The sequence below is a fragment of the Gorilla gorilla genome, chromosome 23 (assembly GCF_029281585.2).
Source record: "Gorilla gorilla gorilla isolate KB3781 chromosome 23, NHGRI_mGorGor1-v2.1_pri, whole genome shotgun sequence".
In the NCBI taxonomy this organism is placed as follows: domain Eukaryota; kingdom Metazoa; phylum Chordata; class Mammalia; order Primates; family Hominidae; genus Gorilla; species Gorilla gorilla.
The window spans coordinates 19,220,795-19,242,131 of NC_086018.1; the positions used below are offsets into that span (position 1 = coordinate 19,220,795).

A 21,337-nucleotide genomic window follows, 5' to 3' on the forward strand; every position below is an offset into this window, starting at 1 on the left:
TGAGACAGGGTCTTACTGTTTTGTCCTGGCTGGACTCGAACTGCATGGCTCAAGCCTCCTCCTGCCTCAGTCTCTCAAGTGGCTGGGATTACAGGTGGGTGCCACTGTGCAATCTTTTTTTTTTTTTTTTTTTTTTGAGACGGAGTCTCGCTCTGTCACCCAGGCTGGAGTGCAGTGGCGCGATCTCGGCTCACTGCAAGCTCTGCCTCCCAGGTTCACACCATTCTCCTGCCTCAGCCTCCCAAGTAGCTGGGACTACAAGCACCTGCCACCACGCCTGGCTAATTTTTTTGTATTTTTAGTAGAGACGGGGTTTCACCGTGTTAGCTAGGATGGTCTGGATCTCCTGACCTCATGATCTGCCGACCTCGTGATCTGCCCGCCTTGGCCTCCCGAAGTGCTAGGATTACAGGCATGAGCCACCGCGCCCAGCCGCCACTGTGCAATCTTAACCTTTTCAGTGGTCTTCCATGTACTCCAGTGCTGCCCTGGGCATCCCCCTGTACACCCTGAGGCGGTCTGATGGCAAGTGACCCCAGGTCCCCAGCCCCTTAGCTTTATGAACCTTCCTGTTAAGGGCCAAGGCCAGACCTCAGAGCAGGATGGGTGGGAGCCCCACTCCCTGTCAGCTGGGATGGGGCACAAGCTCTCCAGCTCCCTCATCCCTAGATGTGAGGAGCTCACTCTCCTGTCAGTTGTGGCAGTCTTGACACCTGTATTTGACCAAGGGACAGGTGAGGATTCTGCCCATCTGCTGGAAAGTAGCATTGCAGTTTCCCTCACTGGGTGCAAATGGCACCCCATCATAGGCACATGGCATCTCAGGCCCCCACCACGACCTTTGAAAGTCTCAATGAAATAACAGAACTACAGAAGATATTGCAAGGGAAGGCAGCCACATAAAACTGCTACCTGCAGAGATCTGAGAAGGCTGCCTGGAAGAGTAGGCACAATTTGGGCAGGCCAGAGTATCGTACCTTTAAGGCAGGAGCAGACGAAATAGGAGAGCCCTAATAAAGGAAGAGAACTGTTAGCTTTGCTGGTGTGTTGGTGGCCTCTAGCGGTTATGGCAGAGATTACAAGCTTCCTGGACTTGATAACTTAGCTGGGCTGCTGTGGGTCGGCCATGGGAGCTACTGAGTATAACGGTTTGCTTCCCTGAAGCAGAACAAAAGAGCCCAAGGAGAGGCTAGGGGTGGCAACTGGCTGGAAGAGACTCGGAATAGTGTGGACAGAGCACCTTGCACTGGAGAAATCAATTGACCTTTCGTGGTTTTTTGTTGTTGTTGTCAATGCCTCTGTTGCCCAGGCTGGAGTGAAGTGGTGCAATCTCGGTTCACTGCAACCTCCACCTCGCAGGTTTAAATGATCTTCCCACCTCAGCCTCCGGAGTAGCTGGGACTACAGGCATGCACCACCACACCCAGCTAATTGTTGTATTTTTTCTAGAGACAGGGTTTTGCCATGTTGCTCACACTTGTCTTGAACTCCTGGACTCAAGTGATCTGCTCACCTCAGCCTGCCAAAGTGCTGGGATTACAGGCTTGCACCACCACGCCTGGCCTTAGTTGACCTTATTAAAGGATGGAGCAGCTGGACATGGTGGCACACGCCTGTAATCTCAGTGCTTTGGGAAGCTGAAGTGGAAGGATTGCTTGAGCCCAAGAGTTGGAGACTGCAGTGAGCTATGATGGTGCTACTGCATTCCAGCTGGGCAACAGACTCTGTCTCTTTAAAAAAGAAAAAAAGGAGGGGGGGGCCAGGCGTGGTGGCTCACGCCTGTAATCCTAGCACTTTGGGAGGCCGAGGCCGGCGGATCACAAGGTCAGGAGATCGAGACCATCCTGGCTAACACGGTGAAACCCCATCTCTACTAAAAATACAAAAATTAGCCAGGTGTGCTGGCGGGCGTCTGTAGTCCCAGCTACTTGGGAGACTGAGGCAGGAGAATGGCATGAACCTGGGAGGCGGAGGTTGCAGTGAGCCGAGATTGCACCACTGCACTCCAGCCTGGGCGACAGAGTGAGACTCCATCTCAAAAAAAAAAAAAAAGGCCGGGCATGGTGGCTTACACCTGTAATCGCAGCACTTTGGGAGGCTGAGGCGGGTGAATCATGAGGTCAGGAGATTAAGACCATCCTGGGTAACATGGTGAAACCCCGTCTCTGCTAAAAACACAAAAAAATTAGCTGGATGTGGTGGCAGCGCCTGTAGTCCCAGCTACTCGGGAGGCTGAGGCAGGAGAATGGCGTGAACCCGGGAGGTGGAGCTTGCAGTGAGCCAAGATTGTGCCACTGCACTCCAGCCTGGGCAACAGAGCAAGATCCCATCTCAAAAAAAAGCCTCGGGGTGGGGTGAGGGGGTGGGAGAAAAGCTCTAGCCAATTGTGAATTTGGACTCCTGGGCTTAAGCAATTCTCCCATCTCAGCCTCCCAAAGTGTTGGGATTGTAGGCGTAAGCCACAGCACCTGGCTTTTTTTTTTTAATTTTTTTGGGGAGATAGGATCTTGGTCTGTCACCCAGGCTGGAGTATAGTGGCGCAATCACAGCTCACTGCAGCCTCTATCTCCTGGGCTTAAGAGGTTGTCCCACCTCAGCCTCCTGAGTAGCTGGGACCACAGGCATGCCATACCACACCGGGCTAATTGTTAAATTTTATGTAGAGATAGGGTTTTGCTATGTTGCCCAGGCTGGTCTCAAACTCCTGGGCTCGAGTGATCCTCCCACTTTGGTTTCCTTTTTTTTCTTTCCTTTTTTTTTTTTTTTTTTTTTGAGGTGGAGTCTCACTCTGTCGCCCAGGCAGTGCCGTGGCTCTGTGCAACCTCCGCCTCCCAGGTTCAAGTAATTCTCCTGCCTAGCCTCCCGAATAGCTGGGATTACAGGCATGTGCCACCACACCTGGCTAATTTTTGTATTGTAGAGACGGGCTTTTGCCATGTTGGCCAGGCTGGTCTCGAACTCCCGACCTCAGGTGATGTGCCTGCCTCGGCCTCCCAAAGTGCTGGGATTGCAGGCGTGAGCCACTGTGCCTGGCCCTCGCCTTGGCTTCTGAAAGTGCTGGAATTACAGCCATGAGCCACTGCACCTGGCTTCATCGTTAAACTTCTTGAGGATCATCTACAAGACTATCCATCTCTCCCATTACTCATCTGACCTGAGAGGATTTGAATGGAAGTATATTGTTGAGAGGTGATTCCAGAAAATGCTGGCACAGAGGAATGGGGCTGTGAGAGGGGAAGGGAAAGAAGCTAGTGAAAGGTGCATTATTGAGCAAGTTACCCCTGTGGGCAACTGGAGCTCAATCCCACTGGGGATCTCTGGGACCCAGTGCAGAACGTGCATCAAAGTTATCCCACCCAGCTGGGTGCAGTGGCTCTCATGTGTAATCCCAGTACATTGGGAGACCAAGGCGGGCGGATCACTTGAAGCTAGGAGTTCAAGACCGGTCTGGTCAAGAAGGCGAAACCCCAGCTCTACTAAAAAAAATACAAAAATTAACTGGGCATGGTGATGCATGCCCGTAATCCCAGCTACTTGGGTGGCTGAGGCACTCCAGCCTGGGCGACAGAGTGAGAGTCTGTCTCAATAAATAAATAAATAAATAAATAAATAAATAAATAAATAAATAAAAGCTATTCCACCCAAGGGGCAAGGAAGTGAGGTACTTACCTCCCAAAGTAGTTTCCTTCACAGGCTGGGTCTGCTGAGTGGGTGGGGGGAGCCACTCTGTAGCACTTTGCACTGGCCTTGTACACTGGGTAAGGGACTCCTGAAGCCAGAATAAGGCCCCCAGGCTGAGCCTCAGGTGCTGGCCATGAGCATCCTTTCTGTAGAGTTAAGTGCCGAGGGGATATGGGTGGGGCACCAACAGGGTAGACTACATCCTATGTATTCATCCGTTCTCACACTGCTATGAAGATACTACCTGAGGCTGGGCACGGTGGCTCATGCCTTTGGGAGGCAGAGGCAGGCGGATCACCTGAGGGCAGGAGTTCGAGACCAGCCTGGCCAACTTAGTGAAACCTTGTCTCTACTAAAAATACAAAAATTTGCTGGGAGTGGCCGGGCACGGTGGCTCACACCTGTAATCCCACCACTTTGGGAGGCCGAGGCGGGTGGATCACCTGAGATCAGGCATTTGAGACCAGCCTGGCCAACATGGTAAAACCCCGTCTCTACTAAAAACACAAAAAATTAGCTGGGCTTGGTGGCGGGCGCCTGTAATCCCAGCTACTCTGGAGAGTGAGGCAGGAGAATTACTTGAACCTGGGAGGCGGAAGTCACAGTGAGCCGAGATCGCACCATTACATTCCAGCCTGGGTGACAGGAGAGAAACTCCGTCTCAAAACAAAAACAAAAATTAGCTGGGAGTAGTGGTGGGCACCTGTAATCCCAGCTGCTTAGGAGGCTGAGGCAGGAGAATTGCTTGAAACCTGGGAGGCAGAGGTTGCAGTGAGCCAAGATCGTGCCATTGCACTCCAGCCTAGGTGATGAGAGTGAAACTCTGTCTCAGTTAAAAAAAAAATGATACTTCTTGGGACTGGGTAACTTATAAACAAGAGATTTAATTGACTCACAGTTCTGCATGGCTGGAGAAGCCTCAGGAAACTTATAGTCCTGGTGGAAGGCAAAGGGGAAGCAAGCCATGTCTTACACAGTGACAGGAGAGAGAGAGTGCTCAGGGGAAACTGCCACTTTTATTTATTTTTGAGATGGAGTCCTGCTTTGTCGCCCAGGCTGGAGTGCAGTGGTGTGATATCGGCTTACTGCAACGTCCACCTCCCAGGTTCAAGTGATTCTCCTGCCTCAGTCTCCTGAGTAGCTGGGACTACAGGTGTACACCACCACACCTGGCTAATTTTTGTATTTTTAGTAGAGACAGCGTTTCACCATGTTGGCCAGGCTGGGAAACTGCCACTTTTAAAACCATCAGATCTTGTGAGAACTCCTTCACTATTACGAGAACAGCATGGGGGAAAGTGCCCCCATGATCCAATCACCTCCCACCAGGTCCCTCCCTTGACACTTGGGGATTACAATTCTAGATGAGATTAGGCTGGGGACACAGAGCCAAACCATATCACCCTGCAAATCCAAGGGGGCACTCCTCTGGTCCAGCCCCAGCTCCTATGGGCTGTCAAAGCCCACTCCTCCCTCTCTGTCTATTCCCCCACCTCCGTTACAACACACAGGTAAGCAGTGAGGTGAGGAGTGTTGACCAAGAGGAACCCAACAGTGCACAAGTGGGAATCCCTGGGTAACCAAAGCCCATGCTGTGGGAGCAGATAAGATTGTTCCAGGCAGAATGCAGGACAAGGCCAAAAATAAAAACTGTAGTGGCAGCAGAACTCACTTTCAGTGAACACTTACTAAATGCCAGGTGCTGGGCCAACAATTTACACAGCATCTCATTTGCTGCTGGCAACAGCCAGCCCTATGGGGCAGGTTTGATTGCCATCTCAATTTTGCAAGAAGGCAACAGGGGTTCATAAAGATTCAAAACCACCTCTGCCTGCCTCAAAAACATTTGCTCTCAGCCATTGGACTGATAATAAAGCAGGAGGGGTTGCAGGGGCACAGTTGTCTAAGCACAGCTGCTCCCTTCCCTCTAGGAGCCGTTCAACAGCCCGGTGACCAATATACTTCCTAGTCATCAGCGAAGGGTAGGCGCTTAATGAATGCTTCTCCGCAAAGTGGATCACAATCACGAAGAAACCAAAGCTTACACTTCCGTTCCCCATATCTCCCACAGATCCAAAAGACCACGGGGCCCAGGACCCGGTCTCCATAGCCCAGCCATACCCGGGGGTTTTCAGGAAAGCCTCACTCGCGTGCTGCCGGGCGATCCGGGGTGGTTGAGTTGGGAGGGGGGCTACCCCAGTTTGGAAGCCCACCACGTCCAAATATCCCATCCAGGAGGCGCAGAGAGCAACCTCAGCATGCATAACAAAGCAGCCCGCGGCCGCGTTCACAGCAGGCTTGGCGGGGGTTCGGGAATTTCCACAGGGTCTCGGCCTCCCCCACTGTGGGCTCGCGCCTGGCGCCCCTCACCGGGCTTCCAAGCGCTCTTGTCGGTGTCGCTAGAAAACTCGCAGAGATTGGAGCTGAGAAAAGGCGGGCAAAGTTCTTTTTGATAAGTTATGAATGGGGAAAAAGTGTAGAACTCATTGTTAAAACCACGGAGCCCGAGACTCGGCCGGCACCGGGCCAATCGGAACCCGGAGGCTATTTTGAAATCTCTCCCGTCTCAGCCAACAGGCATGCAGGAGGCGAATCCCCGCGCCAGCGCCGGCCAATGAGCGCAGCGCTATGCTAAGGAGTCGGGGGCCCGGCCCCTCCGACTGTCAGCGGGTTAAAGATGGAGCCGGCAGGCGAGGGGCCGCCACGAGGTGCAGGGTCGTCTGGATGGGGACCCGGGGGCAGACGATGGCCGGGATCCTCCTCCGTCTAACCCTCCGCGTCCTGACCGGGCCCTGGGCGGAAGGGATGTCTGCGTGAGTAGCTGTGTCTGAGGAGGGGATCCTGGGCTGGGCTGGGCGGCCCTACTCGGCGGGTCAGGCGGAGGGGCGCGGCCGGGATCCCGGGCGCCCTCTTTGGAGCAGGGAACTCTAGAAGGGCGGGGAGCCCCCATCCTCTGCTCCGCTCTGGGCCTCCAGGCAGAAGAATATGTTAGAAAAGAACCCAGAGTGTATCTAGTGCAGGGCAAGGGGCCAGGGATGGGGTCGTCAGCTAGAAGGGGCGCGTCGTCCCGGGGTGGGGCCGCCCTTTTTCTCCTGGAGCCGCGGGCCGAGTCAGGGCGCAGGGTCGTCGGGCTGTACCCACCCCGCTCCGGGCGCTAGCCGGCTTTGGACTGCGGCTGAGCGCGGGTTCGTCTTTGTGTGTGCGCCCCCTCCCCTGCGTGGCCCGTCAGCTCCTGCTCCGGGATTGGAACAATCCCCTAGTCTGGGGTTTCTCCTCCACCTCAATCCGGAGCGTTCTGGGAAAGGCCTGGGTGTCCTGGGTTCTGAAGACCCCAAGGACGCACCCCGCTGCGGTCTCCTTCCCTGCCCGGATGGACTGGACGGGGACTCTGCCCCACCCACCCATCCATGGTTGAGCTTCCCGCCCTGCGTGTATTGGGGGTGGTGGGGTCCCCCCTGCTGGCCGCAGGTGCTCTGACGAGGTTGCACTACTGTGCTCTGAGAAGCAGTGCAATGATATTGTCAAAGCATCTGGGACCAGCCTTGGGGATCTCCGTCCCTACAACCCTCACCTCCCACTCCCCAGGCAGGGCCCCTTGGGCTTGCAGGCCGTCCCCTCCCCCCTACCCAATTCGCTCCCTTCTCCATGGAAACTTGAGATTCTAGACAGGCCTGGGCCTCTGGGGTCAGAGGGCACCCTTCCCCCCGGCAGAGGCCCCGCCCCAGCCAGCCTGCATTCCAGGTCTCAGATCCCTACAGACCACCCTGGGGGAGGCACTGGCAGGCCTGCCCGACACTCTTTCCCTGTTGCACTACTATGGGCCGCTGGGAAGCAGTGCAATGATGAAAGGGCATCGGTCAGGTCCGGCCTGCTACCCTGGGAGGGGGAAAGGGAGCTTGCTGCCTCACTCCACTTTCCAGTTGAGAAGGTTGAGGTGCCCAGAGGGTAAGTGTTTCCACTGATTAGGCACAGATGTGAAGCTGGACTGGACCCTCCATCAGAGGATCAGGTGGGTGCAGAGCTGGAGAATCATCCCTAAACTCTCCATCCTGTCATGGCTGGACAGGTGCAGGAGCAGACCTCCCCAGCTTCTGAAAAGCTCTTGTTTGAAGGTCTTTCCACATTGGGTCCCTGGGGTAAGACTGGAACTCCAGGCCTGGTCAGGGTCTTAGGGGAAATACACGCCCAGTCTTTTGCATGGAAGATCATTCTAGGCCTGGCTTGGGCCCAGTCCTTGCTGGAAGCTTGAACAGGGCCAGGCTCTGGAGAGAATGTTCTTCTGGGTGGCAGTTGGGTAAGGGGGTAAGGCAGGCCTTTCAGGAGGCAGCCTTCACCCCAGGACATCAGCTGGAGTGGTACTATGGACTGACCAGTTGACTGATCAGTTGAGTGGACTCAGCTGGAGTGGTACTATGTGAGATGGATGGGTGGACTTGGGATACAAAGCCTGCAAATGATGTCTACCAGCCGTGCCAGTTTGTTCTCTTACAGAGAGGTGTGCCCTGAACCTGCAGGAGGGACTGAGGTGTCTAACATGCCAACCATCCCAGCTGGAATACAGGGTTGGAGCTGAACTTCCAAGGAGGCTGACCCCAGGCATGCTTGGATGACCACCTCTACCATCAAGACCTGACACGGTGCGAAAGGTTCTATGTGCCCAGTCACAGCCATTCAAATCTTCTTTAGAGGAGGACTAGGTTTCCAGATGGGCTTTTGGGAGTTCCCCTCACCCCTAGCTGGGCGCATTGGGAAACTGCTTTACCCCTACCCTGGGGAGAGAAGCCCTGGTACCCGTGGGAGGAACAGGGGCAATGACACATGCTCCTTGGCTTCCTAGTCCTGATCCCTTGGGGTTCCTTGATCCTAGGGTCATCTGACTTAGATCCATCCTCCCTTCCTCTAGGCACCAGGGGCCATGGCTGGAGGTGGCCACCCCTCAGTCCTGTACAGATTCTGTACCCACTGGCTGGAGACCCCCATGCAGCTGTCTCCTGCTCTTGCTGCGGGGAGACTGAACTCAGGGCTCTGCTCACTGGCTCCCTCCCAGTGGAAGCCTTCTCTGGGCTTCACAGCACTGAACATTCCTCCAGAACAGCTTGTTAAATCAAATTTTTTTTTTTAGATGGAGTCTTGCTCTGTCGCCCAGGCTGGAGTGCAGTGGCACGATCTCGGCTCACTGCAACCTCCGCCTCCGGGGTTTAAGCGATTCTCCTGCCTCAGCCTCCCGAATAGCTGGGACTACAGGTGCCACCACACCCAGTAATTTTTGTATTTTTAGTAGAAACAGGGTTTCACTATGTTGGCCAGGCTAGTCTCGAACTCCTGACCTCATGATCTGCCCTTCTGGGCCTCCCAAAGTGCTGGGATTACAGGCATGAGCCACCGCACCCGGCCTAAATCAGAATGTTCTCCCTGTGGCAGAAGTGTCCATTAGACTGGGAGCCCCTGAGGCAGAAACAACTGTCATTTAAAAAATCTCTGGCCAGGCGCAGTGGCTCATGCCTGTAATCCCAGCACTTTGGGAGGCCGAGGCAGGTGGATCACCTAAGTTCGGGAGTTTGAGACCAGCCTGACCAACATGGAGAAACCCCATCTCTACTAAATATACAAAATTAGGCTGGGCGCAGTGGCTCACGCCTGTAATCCCATCACTTTGGGAGGCTGAGACAGGTGGGTCCAAGGTCAGGAGTTCAAGACCAGCCTGGCCAAGATGGTGAAACCCCATCTCTACTAAAAACACACACACACACACACACACACACACACACAAAATTAGCCGGGTGTGGTGGTGGGCACCTGTAATCCCAGCTACTAGGGAGGCTGAGGCAGAGAACTGCTTGAACCCGGAAGGCAGAGGTTGCAGTGAGCCAAGATCGCGCCACTGCACTCCAACCTGGACAACAGGGCAAGACTCCCTCTTGAAAATATAAAAAGTAAATATACAAAATTAGCCAGGTATGGTGGCGCATGCCTGTAATCCCAGCTACTCAGGAGGCTGAGGCAGGAGAATCACTTGAATCCAGGAGGGAGAGGTTGCGGTGAGCTGAGATTGTGCCATTGCACTCCAGCCTAGGCAACAAGAGGGAAACTCCGTCTCAAAAAAAAAAAAAACTTGGCAGTGTCTGACAAAGAGGAGGGGCCCAATAACCCCCCACCCTTTTTTTGAGACGGAGTTTCGCTCTTGTTGCCCAGGCTGGAGTGCAATGGTGCAATCTTGCCTCACCGCAACCTCTGCCTCCTGGGTTCAAGCGATTCTCCTGCCTCAGCCTTCCAGGTGGCTGGGATTACAGGAATGTGCCACTACGCCCAGCTAATTTTTGTATTTTTAGTAGAGACAGGGTTTCGCCATGTTTGCTAGGCTGGTCTCGAATTCCTGACCTCAGGTGATCCACCCGCCTCGGCCTCCCAAAGTGCTGGGAGCCGTAAGCCACTGTGCCCGGCCTACACTTTTTAAAAATACAAATACAGGTATAAAGTGTGAAGCATGGGTTACTAGAATGACATGATGGGAGGGTGATTAGGGATCTGCTCCACCCTCAAGGGGGTGCTTGTCCTGTATGAAAAAAGGCACATCCTGGCCAGGCACGGTGGCTCACGCCTGTAATCCCAGCTCTTTGGGAGGCCGAGGCGGGGGGATCACCTGAGGTCTGGAGTTCAAGACCAGCCTGGCCAATATGGAGAAACCCTGCCTCTACTAAAAATACAAAAATTAGCTGGGTATGATGGTGTATGCCTGTAGTCCCAGCTAGTACGGAGGCTGACGCAGGAGAATCTCTTGAACCTGGGAGGCGGAGGTTGCAGTGAGCTGAGATCGCGCTATTGCACTCCAGCCTGGCGACAAAGTGAGACTCCGACAAGAAAGAGAGAGAGAGAGAGGGAGGGAGGGAGAGAGAGAGAGAGAGAGAGAGGGAGGGAGAGAGAGAAAGAAAGAAAGAAAGAAAAAGAGAAAGAAAGAAAAAAAGGCACATACTATAGATTTTAAAGTTTCATTTTGTAAGTCACACCAGGGCAGGAAGTAGAATAGAGATTTGAGCCCAAGTGTACCTGACAAGTCTCTCTGCCTGCACTCCTAGACAAGATGATCAGGACAGACCTCATTCTTCTTTGGTTGTCCCCAGGCAGGAGGAAATAAATGTCACTTCCTATGTTGGAAGAGCTGAGGGGTGGTGGTTTAGCAGTAAGAGATGAAAAATCTGATTAAACGTCTCAGGCACACTATGGATCTCAGGGCTGATGGAGGACAAGGAGGGGACAAGGGAGGACGCAGTCCAGGGTGCACCCCCTTGTTAGTGGCTGGGGTCAGTGGCTGACCAAGTAGGAGGGAAGGGGGTAAGAAAAGTAGCTTTCAGGGAGAAGAAGCTGTGCGTGAATGTGGACATGTTCAGCATGAGATGCCCAAGAATCGTCCCCAGTGGTCATTTGGATATGGGTCTGGAGCTGAAGGGTGAGACACAGTGGGTGTGTTTTTCAGTCAGTTATGGGTTCTAATCAGGAACAAGAAGTGTGTAAGATCGTCCCAGATGAGACGGTGAAGCCAGGACCTTCAGAAACGCATTCGAGGGGCAAGAGGAAAAGGACAGTGAGGTGGAGCAGGGGGAACAGGACACTGAGGAGGGGCCGGAGATGCAGCGAGTACAGAGCAAACAAGTGGCTGTAAAGGGGAGGAGAGCGCAGAATCTGGGGAGGCCGCTGGAGAGTGAAGGAGAGGCAGGAGGGTGAAAAGTCCGAACTAGAGGGGTTAGGGGCAGAGTGAAGTTCTCGGGGCGTTGCCTGGATGAGGCCCGGGAGGCTACAGACAGCGAGGAGGGGCGCCCGTCGGAGGGGACCGGAGGCCTGCCAAGATGTGGGGACCTTAAGGAAGTTGCTGACCAACCACGTCCTCGGCGCAGCCAAGAGCCCGACCCGGGTCAAAGGCCCGATGGCCCCTGCGGAACTGGGCCAGGACCCGCGCAGCCGCGTTCGCCCCCTCGAGGTCGTGAGCGCGCGTACCCAGAGCAACCGGCATTGTCGCCCGAGGCAGGCGACTGGGGATTGGCCCCGCCCCCGGCTTCCGCGCGGATTGGCTGGGGCAGGGCGGGGCGGGGCGGCGCGGCTGCAGTAGGCTAGAGAGTCCGCACCTGCGCCGCGGCCGTGGGGAGAGAGGGTGCGTCCCGGCAGTCCCGCACGACGGGCCCCGCCTCCCCTGGTGACCCCACGCTCCGGCCTCGGGGCGAGTGGCGGTCGGCGCGCCGAGACCCTTGGGAGCCCCGCCCAGACGCCTGCTCCGCTTCCAGGCCACCCGGGCTCTCCAGCCGCGCTCGCTCATAGGGATCCTAGACGAGTTCGACAGCGAGGTCCCGCAGAGCAAGACCTGCCAGCAGATCTCCGAGGAGGACTTGGAGAGGCAGGCGGACACCTACACTGGGCGCGCGCTGCGCCTCCTCTTCCGCAGCCCCGTCCGCAACCCGTCGCTGGCGGAGAGGGTGGTACAATTGGAACAGCGCGGGATCTCTTTTCTCCGGATGCGGCCGCGGGGCATGGGACCGGCTGGGCGGGAACTGTCACTACCCGGGTCTGCCGTCCCCTAGGAAAGAGCTGCGACGATTGGAGCTTTGGGGGCCGGGGATGGGGGTGGGGTGGAGAGGTCGCCGTCGGCCTAGCTGGGGCTGCAGGGTAGGATCTATCAGAAAGCCGAGGCTGCACAGCCTGGGGAGTGGAGCGGGCAGGCGTCTCACGCCCCGGACCTCCCCCTGCCCTGCCTCTCCTACTCTTGTTGCAGGCGAAGTTCTGTGTTGTGCAGGGGGAGCTGAACCATTGCAACAGCATGGGCGCCCTGGAGATGCACGAGCAGGTGGAGCAGCTGAAGCAGAGCATCCACCGCGTGCACCTCTACTCCCGGGGCGAGGATCAACCTCTCCCGGTGCTGGGCCCTGGGCGGGGGTCTGAGCCCAGTGCAGCCAGGCCGAGGGCTAGGTGACCACCTCCACTCTTCCGGTTGGATTTGCCCTCCTTGGATCAGGTTTTATCCAGAGCAGGAAGGGGCCTGGGCAGTCTGGACCTGGGAGGAGAGGCGCTGCTGCCCCTAGCTAGATTCTTTAGTTAGGAGACTGACTTCAGCTCTGCTACTTCCTTCCTGGCTGTGTGATCCTGAGCAAGTTGGGCCACCTTTCCGAGAGAGAGAGCCCTCACTGCTCACCTTGGTGAGTGTTTTGGAGTGGTGGATGAAGGCCTGTAGGTAGGGCTGGCTCAAGCAACCAAGCAAACCTGAATCAATTAAAAAAAAAAAAAAAGGCCGGGTGCGGTGGCTCACGCCTGTAATCCCAGCACTTTGGGACAAGGCCGAGGCGGGCGGATCACAAGATTAGGAGTTCGAGACCAGCCTGACCAACATGGTGAAACCGCCGTCTCTACTAAAAATACAAAAATTAGCCAGGCGTGGCGGTGCGTGCCTGTAATCCCAGCTACTTAGGAGCCTGAGGCAAGAAAATTGCTTGAACCCAGGAGGCGGAGGTTGCAGTGAGCTGAGACAGCGCCACTGCACTCCAGCCTGGGCAACAGAGTGAGACTCCATCTCAAAAAAATAAAAAAAAAAAGTTGAGAGAGTCCTGGCACAGACCAACCATGTCCTTGGTGTGGCCCTGTGGCTTGTCTCTGGCCCTGTGTTTGGCACTTAAAAAAAAAGAGGCACTTTTTATTAAAGTAAACATGTACAAAACTGGAGATGACAGCAGACACCTCCAAGAACCTGTCGTCAGCCTCAGCAACTGTCCCCATCTTGCCAAATGTGTTTCACTCTCCATAACCCTAAGCCTTTTTCTGAAGTATTTGAAGGGAAATCTCAGACATCATTGTACCTCTGACTACTTTAGAATGCATCTTAATTAAAAAAAAAAAAAAAAAAAAAGGCCGAGCATGGTGGTTCACACCTGTAATCCTAGCACTTTGGGAGGCCGAGGCAGGTGGATCACCTGAGGTCAGGAGTTCAAGACCAGCCTGGCCAACATGGTGAAACCCTGTCTCAACTAAAAATACAGAAAAATTAGCTGGGTTTGCCTGTAATTCCAGCTACTTCGGGAGGCTGAGGCAGAAGAATTGCTTGCACCTGGGAGGTAGAGGTTGCAGTGAGCCAAGATCGCACTACTGCACTCCAGCCTGGGTGACAAGAGAGAAACTCCATCTCAAAAAAAAAAAAAAGGCATTTGGCTGGGCACAGTAGCTCATGCCTGTAATCCCAGCACTTTGGGAAGCTGAGGTAAAAGAATCTCTTGAGCCTAGGAGTTGGAGACCAGCCTGGGCAACATAGCAAGACCCCATCTCTACAAAAAAATTTTTAAAATAGCCAGGTGTGGTGGCACATGCCTGTAGTCCTGGCTACTTGGGAGGCTGAGGCAGGAGGATAGCTTGAGCCCAGGAGTTTGAGGTTATGGTGAGCTATGATCACACCAGTGTGCTCCAGCGTGAGTGATACAGAGTGAGACCCTGTCTCTATAAAGTGACAACTACAAAAACAAACATTTGCTGACATAATCACAATGTCATTGTTACACTTTACATAATTGACAACAGTTCTCTGACATCAGCTGGTCATAGTCACCTCTCCTAGATGGGCCACAAAAGTCTTTCTAGACTTGGTTTGTCACCTCAGGACCCAGTGAGACTCACACATTCATTATGTTTGGCTGTTAGGCCTCTTAGGTTCCTTTTAACTAGGGTGATTGTATAATTAGTGTCTAAATTGGGAACCTTGTGAGAATGAAATGAAAGGGGGCCATATATGTGGCCACACAGGGGCAGCAAACGTACACTGGGATGGACCTGGGTCCTTGGCCACTTCTGTTGAAGTCCCCTTTGAGGAGGGATAGCCTGTCTGGTGTCGTCCTCTGGCAAGTCCCACTTCCCAGGTTTGCGTCTGTTACGGTCTGCTGGTGGGTTGCTTCCTCCTCTGCCTGTATTTCTTGGACAGTTGCTCTAAAGCTCGATTGGATTCAGGCTCAGTTCCTTCAGTATATTTGTGTTCGTGGGTGCCTACACTAGTGTGGGGCTACTCACTTCTGTGTCACATGGAGAGGCCCAGCTTGCCTGGGGGTCCCACTTTCTGGAGTGTTGAGAGTGAGCCCTCCACTGATTGTTGGACCAACAGCACCTGTAGCCCCCAAGGTGAGGTTGGTGAGATGAGGCATGTTGGCCCCTGTCAGCAGTGGCTCCAGGTATTGTTCATGGTGTTCTTTGGGGCCCCCCTCCCTTTCCTGTTGGAGGGACTGCGTGAAGACCCCACACCACTGTGTCTGGCTCCCACTCTACCTGCTCCGGCTGCAAGGTAGGCACTCACTGGCACCTTTTGTTGCAGACACCAAGAAGACGAGAAGGAAGCCAAGACAGAAGAAACCAGAACCCAACCTCTTGCGGGACCGGTCGACCTCCCCATGCCTGCCACCAACCCTGCTGCCACCTCTGCCGCTACCACCACCATGGTCTCCGTGGTGACCTCATCACTCCCTGGCACCTGGGGCTGCCTTGCTTGCCTAAAGCCAAGTAGGTGGAGCCCCTTGGTGCCTTCAACCCCCACCCAACGCCTTAACCAGAGCAAACCCCGTTTATCTGCTTTGTCCATCAAGACCCTGTCTGCAAAGAGGGGTCTGCTGCTTAAAAGCAGAGGGCTGAGATCCACGGCTACAGGCCCAGGAGAGCCCCTGGGATTATTCTGAGCAGGGGGCACCCAGGACTGCCTGGAGTGGGGGAGGCTCCCACTGACCGACTTGCAGGGCAGTGGAGGGAAGGGACCAAAGACCGTAGGCATAGTGTAGACCAGACAGGATCCTGGGGCTCCCAAAGGACAGGTGGAAAACCAGGGGGCCCCTCCCACATCTCCAGCCCCACTCCTGCCTCTCCCTGTGGGCATGGCTCCCCATGCTACCCTCTGCCTGCAGTGCACTGGGTTAGAGCCAGGGGTGTCTGGCCCCAGGGAGGTGCGGAGGCATGCTTACCGGGGGAGCCAGGGCAATGGAGCTTGGGCAGGCTGTTTCCAGCCACATATGAGAAATGGAAGCCTCCAGGGTTGAGAACCAAGGGAGTCAGATCAACCAGTCAGATCAACCATGTGGCTGCAAGACAGGGCAGAGAGGGGACGTCAGCCCCAGGCCCCTCCACACCTCATGTGCAGTTCTACAGCACGGGCACAGGCACTGCCTACACAGAGCCAACCTCTGAGCCCAGACCCCTCCACTGTAAAATGAGAATAAGCACTCAGGATGGTTGTGAGGATTCACTAACAGACTGAGAAGAAATGGTGACCTAGCCTGGCACATGGGACACTCCCCAAGATGCTCCTTTTTCATTTCCCTCAAGCCCAGAGTAAACCCCTTCGACCTCCTTGGGTTTCGTGACAGGCCATTCCAGTTTAATTTCACTTCAGATCTTGAAATGTCCAAATTCTTCACCTGGAGGATAGAAAGGAAATCTCAGGACAAGTTTGTTGGCCTCATTTGAAGAAAAGTACCTTATAGAAGAGCCATAAGAATGACGTGGCTTTCATTCACTCAGCAGATACATTGGGACCATCTCTTGTGCCCACCTTGAGCTTGGTTAGGGGTACAGGAGATGGGGTCGGGGGCGCTGGGAACTAAGGAGGTCTGAACCCAGCCTTGGGGATGGAGGACTGCCTGGAGGTGGAGGCCAGACCTGAATGAGTCACACAGGCTAAGTGGGGAGTCAAGAGGTGCAGGCAGTTAGGCCACCACACCTGGCCGCTCATCTTTTTTAGCATTGAATAATATTCCATTGCCTGGATATGTCACATTTTATCATTCACCCAATGAAGGATATCCTGGTTGCTTCCAAGTTTTGCAATTATGAATAAAGCAGTATAAACATCTGTGTGGAGGTTTTAGAGTATACATAACCTTTCAACTCATTTGGGTAAATACCAAGGAGCATGCTTGCTGAATCATAGGGTATGATAGCCAAACTGTCCTCCAAAAAGACTGTACCATTTTGCATCCAGCAATGAATAAGAATTCAAAGGCCTTGGCCGGGCACAGTGGCTCATACCTATAATCCCAGCACTTTAGGAGGCTGAGGCGGGCGGATCACGAGGTCAAGAGATGGAGACCATCCTGGCCAACATGGTGAAACCCTGTCTCTACTAAAAATACAAAAATTAGCGGGGCGTGGTGGCTCATGCCTGCAGTCCCAGCTACTTGGGAGGCTGAGGCAGAAGAATCGCTTGAACCCAGGAGGCAGAGGTTGCAGTGAGCCAAGATCGTGCCACTGAACTCCAGCCTGGCGACAAAGTGAGACTCTGTCTTTAAAAAAAAAAAAAAAAGAATTCAGAGGACTTTTTATGTAAGGAACTCACACTGTTTTATAAAAAGACAATTCAGAATTCTGGCTGGGCGTGGTGGTGCACTACTGTAATCCCAGCAATTTGGGAGGAGTGAGGTGGGGGATCACTTGAGCTCAGGTGTTCAAATTAGCCAGGCATGTTGGTGCGCACCTGTAGTCCCAGCTACTTGGGAGGCGTGAGTGGGAGAATCTCTTGAGCCCAGAGGGTGGAGGCAGGCACCTGTAGTCCCAGCTACTCGGGAGGCTGAGGCAGGAGAATTGCTTGAACCCGGGAGGTGGAGCTTGCAGTGAGCCGAGATCACGCCACTGTACTCCAGCCTGGGCAACAGTACGAGACTCCATATCAAAAAAAAAAAAAGTAATAATAATAATAATAAATCTTTAAGTTCACCAATAACAATAGATACAAAATATTCCATCAAATGGGTGGAACATCATTTACTCAACTGTTCTTGCTTTTTGAAATATTTCTCCAATGGGGTCAATTTTTAGGTTATTGGTGCATTTTGCTTTCTGACTGAGTCATCATGGTGCATCACCACAAATGGGTTATTTTTAATTGGTTTGTATTTATTTGTTTGCTTGCTTATTTAGAGACAGAGTTGTGCTCTGTTGCCCAGGCCGTAGTGCAGTGGCGTGATCTCGGCTTACTGCAACCTCTGCCTCCCAGGTTCAAGCGATCACCATGCCTCAGGCCTCCTGAGGAGCTGGGATCACAGGCACATGCCACCACGCCCAGCTAATTTTTGTATTTTTAGTAGAGACAGGGCTTCACCATGTTAGCCAGGCTGGTCTCGAACTCCTGACCTCAGGTGATCCAACCGCCTCAGCCTCCCAAAGTGCTGGAATTACAGGCGTGAGCCACCGCACCGACTGTCCCCTCCCCACACCCCGGCCCTTTTTTAAAGAGACAGGATCTCACTCCGTTGCCCAGGCTAGAGTGCAGTGGCTTGATCATAGTTTACTGCAGCCTCAAACTCCTGGGCCTCAAGTGATCCTTCCACTACAGCCTCCCAAGTAGCTGGAATCACAGGTGCTGCCACCATGCTGGGCCTAAGATTCCAGCCCATCCACTGTATGTGTGTCATGGAGGCAGTGGTTGTGTCAGGGAGGGTGCTCAGTAAACCGGGACACAGACTGAATTACACAGGATTACAAATTGTGAGGAATTGTGACAGACTTTATGGGAGATGCATGGAAGTGGGTGGTTAGGGAAGGTCTCTCTGGGGAGGTGACACTTATGTTAAAACCTAAAGAATAAGAAGCCAGCCATGAAATAAGGCAAAGATAGCTGGCTTTCGGTGACTGGGTGGATGGTGGTACTGCTCAGCAGAGTGGGGACTGGGAGAAAAGGGAGGATTGAAAATTCTGCTTTATGGCCGGGTGCGGTGACTCACGCATGTAATCCCAGGACTTTGGGAGGGCTGAGGCGGGAGGATCACCTGAGGTCGGGAGTTCGAGACCAGCCTGACCAACATGGAGAAACCCCTTCTCTACTAAAAATACAAAATTAGCCAGGCGTGGTGGCGCATGCCTGTAATAATCCCAGCTACTTGGGAGACTGAGGCAGGAGAATCGCTTGAACCTGGGAGGCGGAGGTTGCAGTGGGCCAAGATCACACCATTGCACTCCAGCCTGGGAAACGAGCAAAATTCCATGTCAAAAAAAAAGAAGAAAAAAAAAAAAAGAAAATTCTACTTTGACCAGACATGTTAATTTAATTTAATTTTTTTAGGCAGAGTTACTCTGTCACCCAGGCTGGGATGCAGTGGCCTAATCTTGGCTCATGGCAACCTCTGCCTCCCCAGTTCAAGCTACTGTCTCGGCCTCCCAAGTAGCTGGAATTACAGATGTGTGCCACCACACAGGCTAATTTTTTGTATTTTTAGTAGAGATGGGGTTTTGCCATGTTGGCCAGGTTAGTCTTGAACTCCTGACCTCAAGTGATCCGCCTGCCTCAGCCTCTCAAAGTGCTGGGATTGGCCGGGTGTGGTGGCTCACGCCTGTAATCCCGGAACTTTGGAAGGCCGAGGCAGGCGAATCAGGAGGTCAGGAGATCGAGACCATTCTGGCTAACATGGTGAAACCCCGTCTCTACTAAACACACACACACACACACACACACACACACACACACACACACACACACACACACACACACACACACACAGTGCTGGGATTACAGGCGTGAGCCACCACGCCCATCCAGACATGTTACATTTCAGATCAGTGGTTACCCAAGTGGAGATCAGGAACCTGGAGTGCTGGTGACTTAGTACTGGGAGTCATGGGATACAAATGGCATTTAAAATTAGGAGCCTAGGCAAGATGACCCTGGGCCTGAGTGTAGCTAGGGGCCCAAGGTACTGATCTGACCCAAGGGAAGGGTCTGGCAGAAGAGACGGAAGGGATCAGGTAGGGCTTTGGACCTCTAGGCTTGATGGCCACCTGCTGCTGGGCCTCCGAGGGGCCTGGAGGCGGTGGGGACCGAATATGCAGAGAGAATGAGAAGTGAGCGAGTAGAACGAGAGTGGTACATGGCTTTGAAGCCATCTGCCACGGAGGCGGGAAGGGATGGGGTGGAGGCTCATGAGACTTGAAGCTCTAGGAGGACGTTGAAAAAGACCTGAGCGCTGGCCGGGCGCGAAGCCTCAGGCCTGTGATCCCAGCACTTTGGGAGGCCAAGGAGGGAGGACTGCTTGAGCTCAAGAGCTCCAGACCAGCCTGGGCAACATTGTAAGAGCCTGTCTCTACAAAAAATTAACAAATTAGCCGGGTGCGGTGGTGCGTGCCCGTAGCTACTCGGGAGGCTGAGGTGGGAGAATCGCTTGAGCCTGGGAGGTCGAGGCAGTAGTGAGCTGTGATTGTGCCACTGCACTTCAACCTGGGCGACAGAGCGAGACCCTGTCTCGAAAATAAATAAGACCTGAGAACCCAGTATGGGAATGGCCCTGAGCCGTGGCTATGGGGGTAGACGAGGCGGTCCAGACAGACCCCTCAAGAAGATGGGGCTTCGAGGCTGAGGGAGCTCGGCCCCGAAAAGACGCCTGCGGGAGATGGCATACCTAGCTAGGACCCCATACTGGGCAGGCGATCCTTCCGAGCACGAGCACCTGGCGCTAGCGAACCACAATTCCCAGCACGCCAGGCGCCCGTTTCCGGGGCGCGCCGCGGAACCCGGAAGTGGTCACGGAACTCGGCTGCGGCTCCATGGTCTGAGTTGTCAGCCGTTGTTTTTTCGTGCTCGCTAGTCGCCGCCGCCGCGCCGCCATGGGGAAGCGACAGCACCAAAAGGACAAAATGTAAGTTGAGCCGCAGTCGGGAGCGGCGCTCCACTCTGCCTCAGTGAACCGCCTGTCCCGCACTGCGCGCCGCTCGCCTTCCCTCTCAGCTACTCCCCAGAGCACAGCCCAAAGGTCACTTCCTCCCGGAAGCTGCCGCCCTGTCTCCAGTCAGGGTAATGACCCTCGGGCCGCCGCGCTCTCCCGGGGCCGCGGCTCCGATGACGTCAGCTGCGGGCTTGAGCGCAGCCCGGTTTTCCTTTACTCTGGTTCTGCCCGGACCGTCCCCCGTCTGCTCGCGAGTTTCGCCCTTGAATGAGTAGTCTCTACCTCTTCCGTACTTCACGTCTCGCTGTGTTCTGGTTCATGCCTATCAGCCTGCAAACGTGCTGCAGAGCCTTCTAATTTAAAGCAAACCAGGTCGGGCGCAGTGGCTCACCTGTAATCACAGCACTTTGGGAGGCCGAGGCGGGCGGATCACCTGAGGTCAGGAGTTCAAGACCAGCCTGGCTAATACGGTGAAACCCCGTCTCTACTAAAAATACAAAAATTAGCGGTGCGTGGTGACGGGCGCCTGTAATCCTAGCTATTTGGGAGGCTGAGGCAGGAGAATCGCTTGAACCCGGGAGGCGGAGGTTGCAGTGAGCCGAGATCGTATCACTGCACTCCAGCCTGGGTGACAGAGCGAGACGCTGTCTCAAAAATAATAAATAAAATTTAAAAATCCACCCGTGCCCCGTGCCCCACGTCCCACGTTCCCCTCCCGCTGCCGCCGTGTTGTTTCTTTCTCTTAAGAACAAGTGAGAGACTAGTGGCTTCATGCTGTTTTCTGAGTCTCTTGAAACCACTCAAGTCAGAATTTCGACCCCAGAACTGCCCTAGAACTGTCGGGCTTCTCAACAGTATGTCACACCGTTGACCACTCCCTCTTTCTGAAGCCCTCCTTTGGTATCTGGGATTTCACCTGCTCTTTCTTTTCTCTCGACTTCAGCGGCCTCTCTTTTCAGGTTCCCAGCGATTTCTTGTTGCTAAATCTAGTATTCAATCGTCAGTCC

At 54.1% G+C, this 21,337-nt stretch overlaps 1 protein-coding gene, 1 long non-coding RNA gene and 2 other non-coding genes across 18 annotated transcripts in view; 3 read left to right on the top strand and 1 right to left on the bottom strand.

The window, feature by feature from the left end:
• The first annotated feature begins 6,322 nt into the window (after positions 1–6,322).
• On the top strand, positions 6,323–16,531 carry LOC101139087 (uncharacterized). 2 transcript variants are annotated; one of them, XR_008675133.2, is made up of 2 exons: positions 6,323–8,318; positions 15,008–16,531. It is a non-coding gene; the product is annotated as an uncharacterized protein (transcript). The 2 variants fall into 2 exon arrangements; XR_010133182.1 differs by lacking the exon at positions 6,323–8,318 and adding an exon at positions 9,829–14,561.
• MIR130B (microRNA mir-130b) lies at positions 7,444–7,553 on the top strand. Its single transcript, NR_106369.1, has one exon. It is a non-coding gene; the product is annotated as a microRNA mir-130b (primary transcript).
• Positions 16,036–20,184, bottom strand: LOC129529594 (uncharacterized). Its single transcript, XR_008675134.2, has 2 exons — positions 20,067–20,184; positions 16,036–16,097 (listed from the first exon to the last, which is right to left on the bottom strand). It is a non-coding gene; the product is annotated as an uncharacterized lncRNA (long non-coding RNA).
• PPIL2 (peptidylprolyl isomerase like 2) overlaps positions 20,174–21,337 on the top strand; it is a 34,997-nt gene continuing 33,833 nt past the window's right edge. For all 14 annotated transcript variants that reach the window (XM_063704973.1, XM_063704980.1, XM_004063100.4 and 11 more), the window contains exon 1: positions 20,174–20,303. In XM_063704973.1, coding sequence (XP_063561043.1) covers positions 20,272–20,303 — 32 coding nt within the window. In that variant the 5' untranslated portion in view covers positions 20,174–20,271. The remainder of the gene's footprint in view (positions 20,304–21,337) is intronic.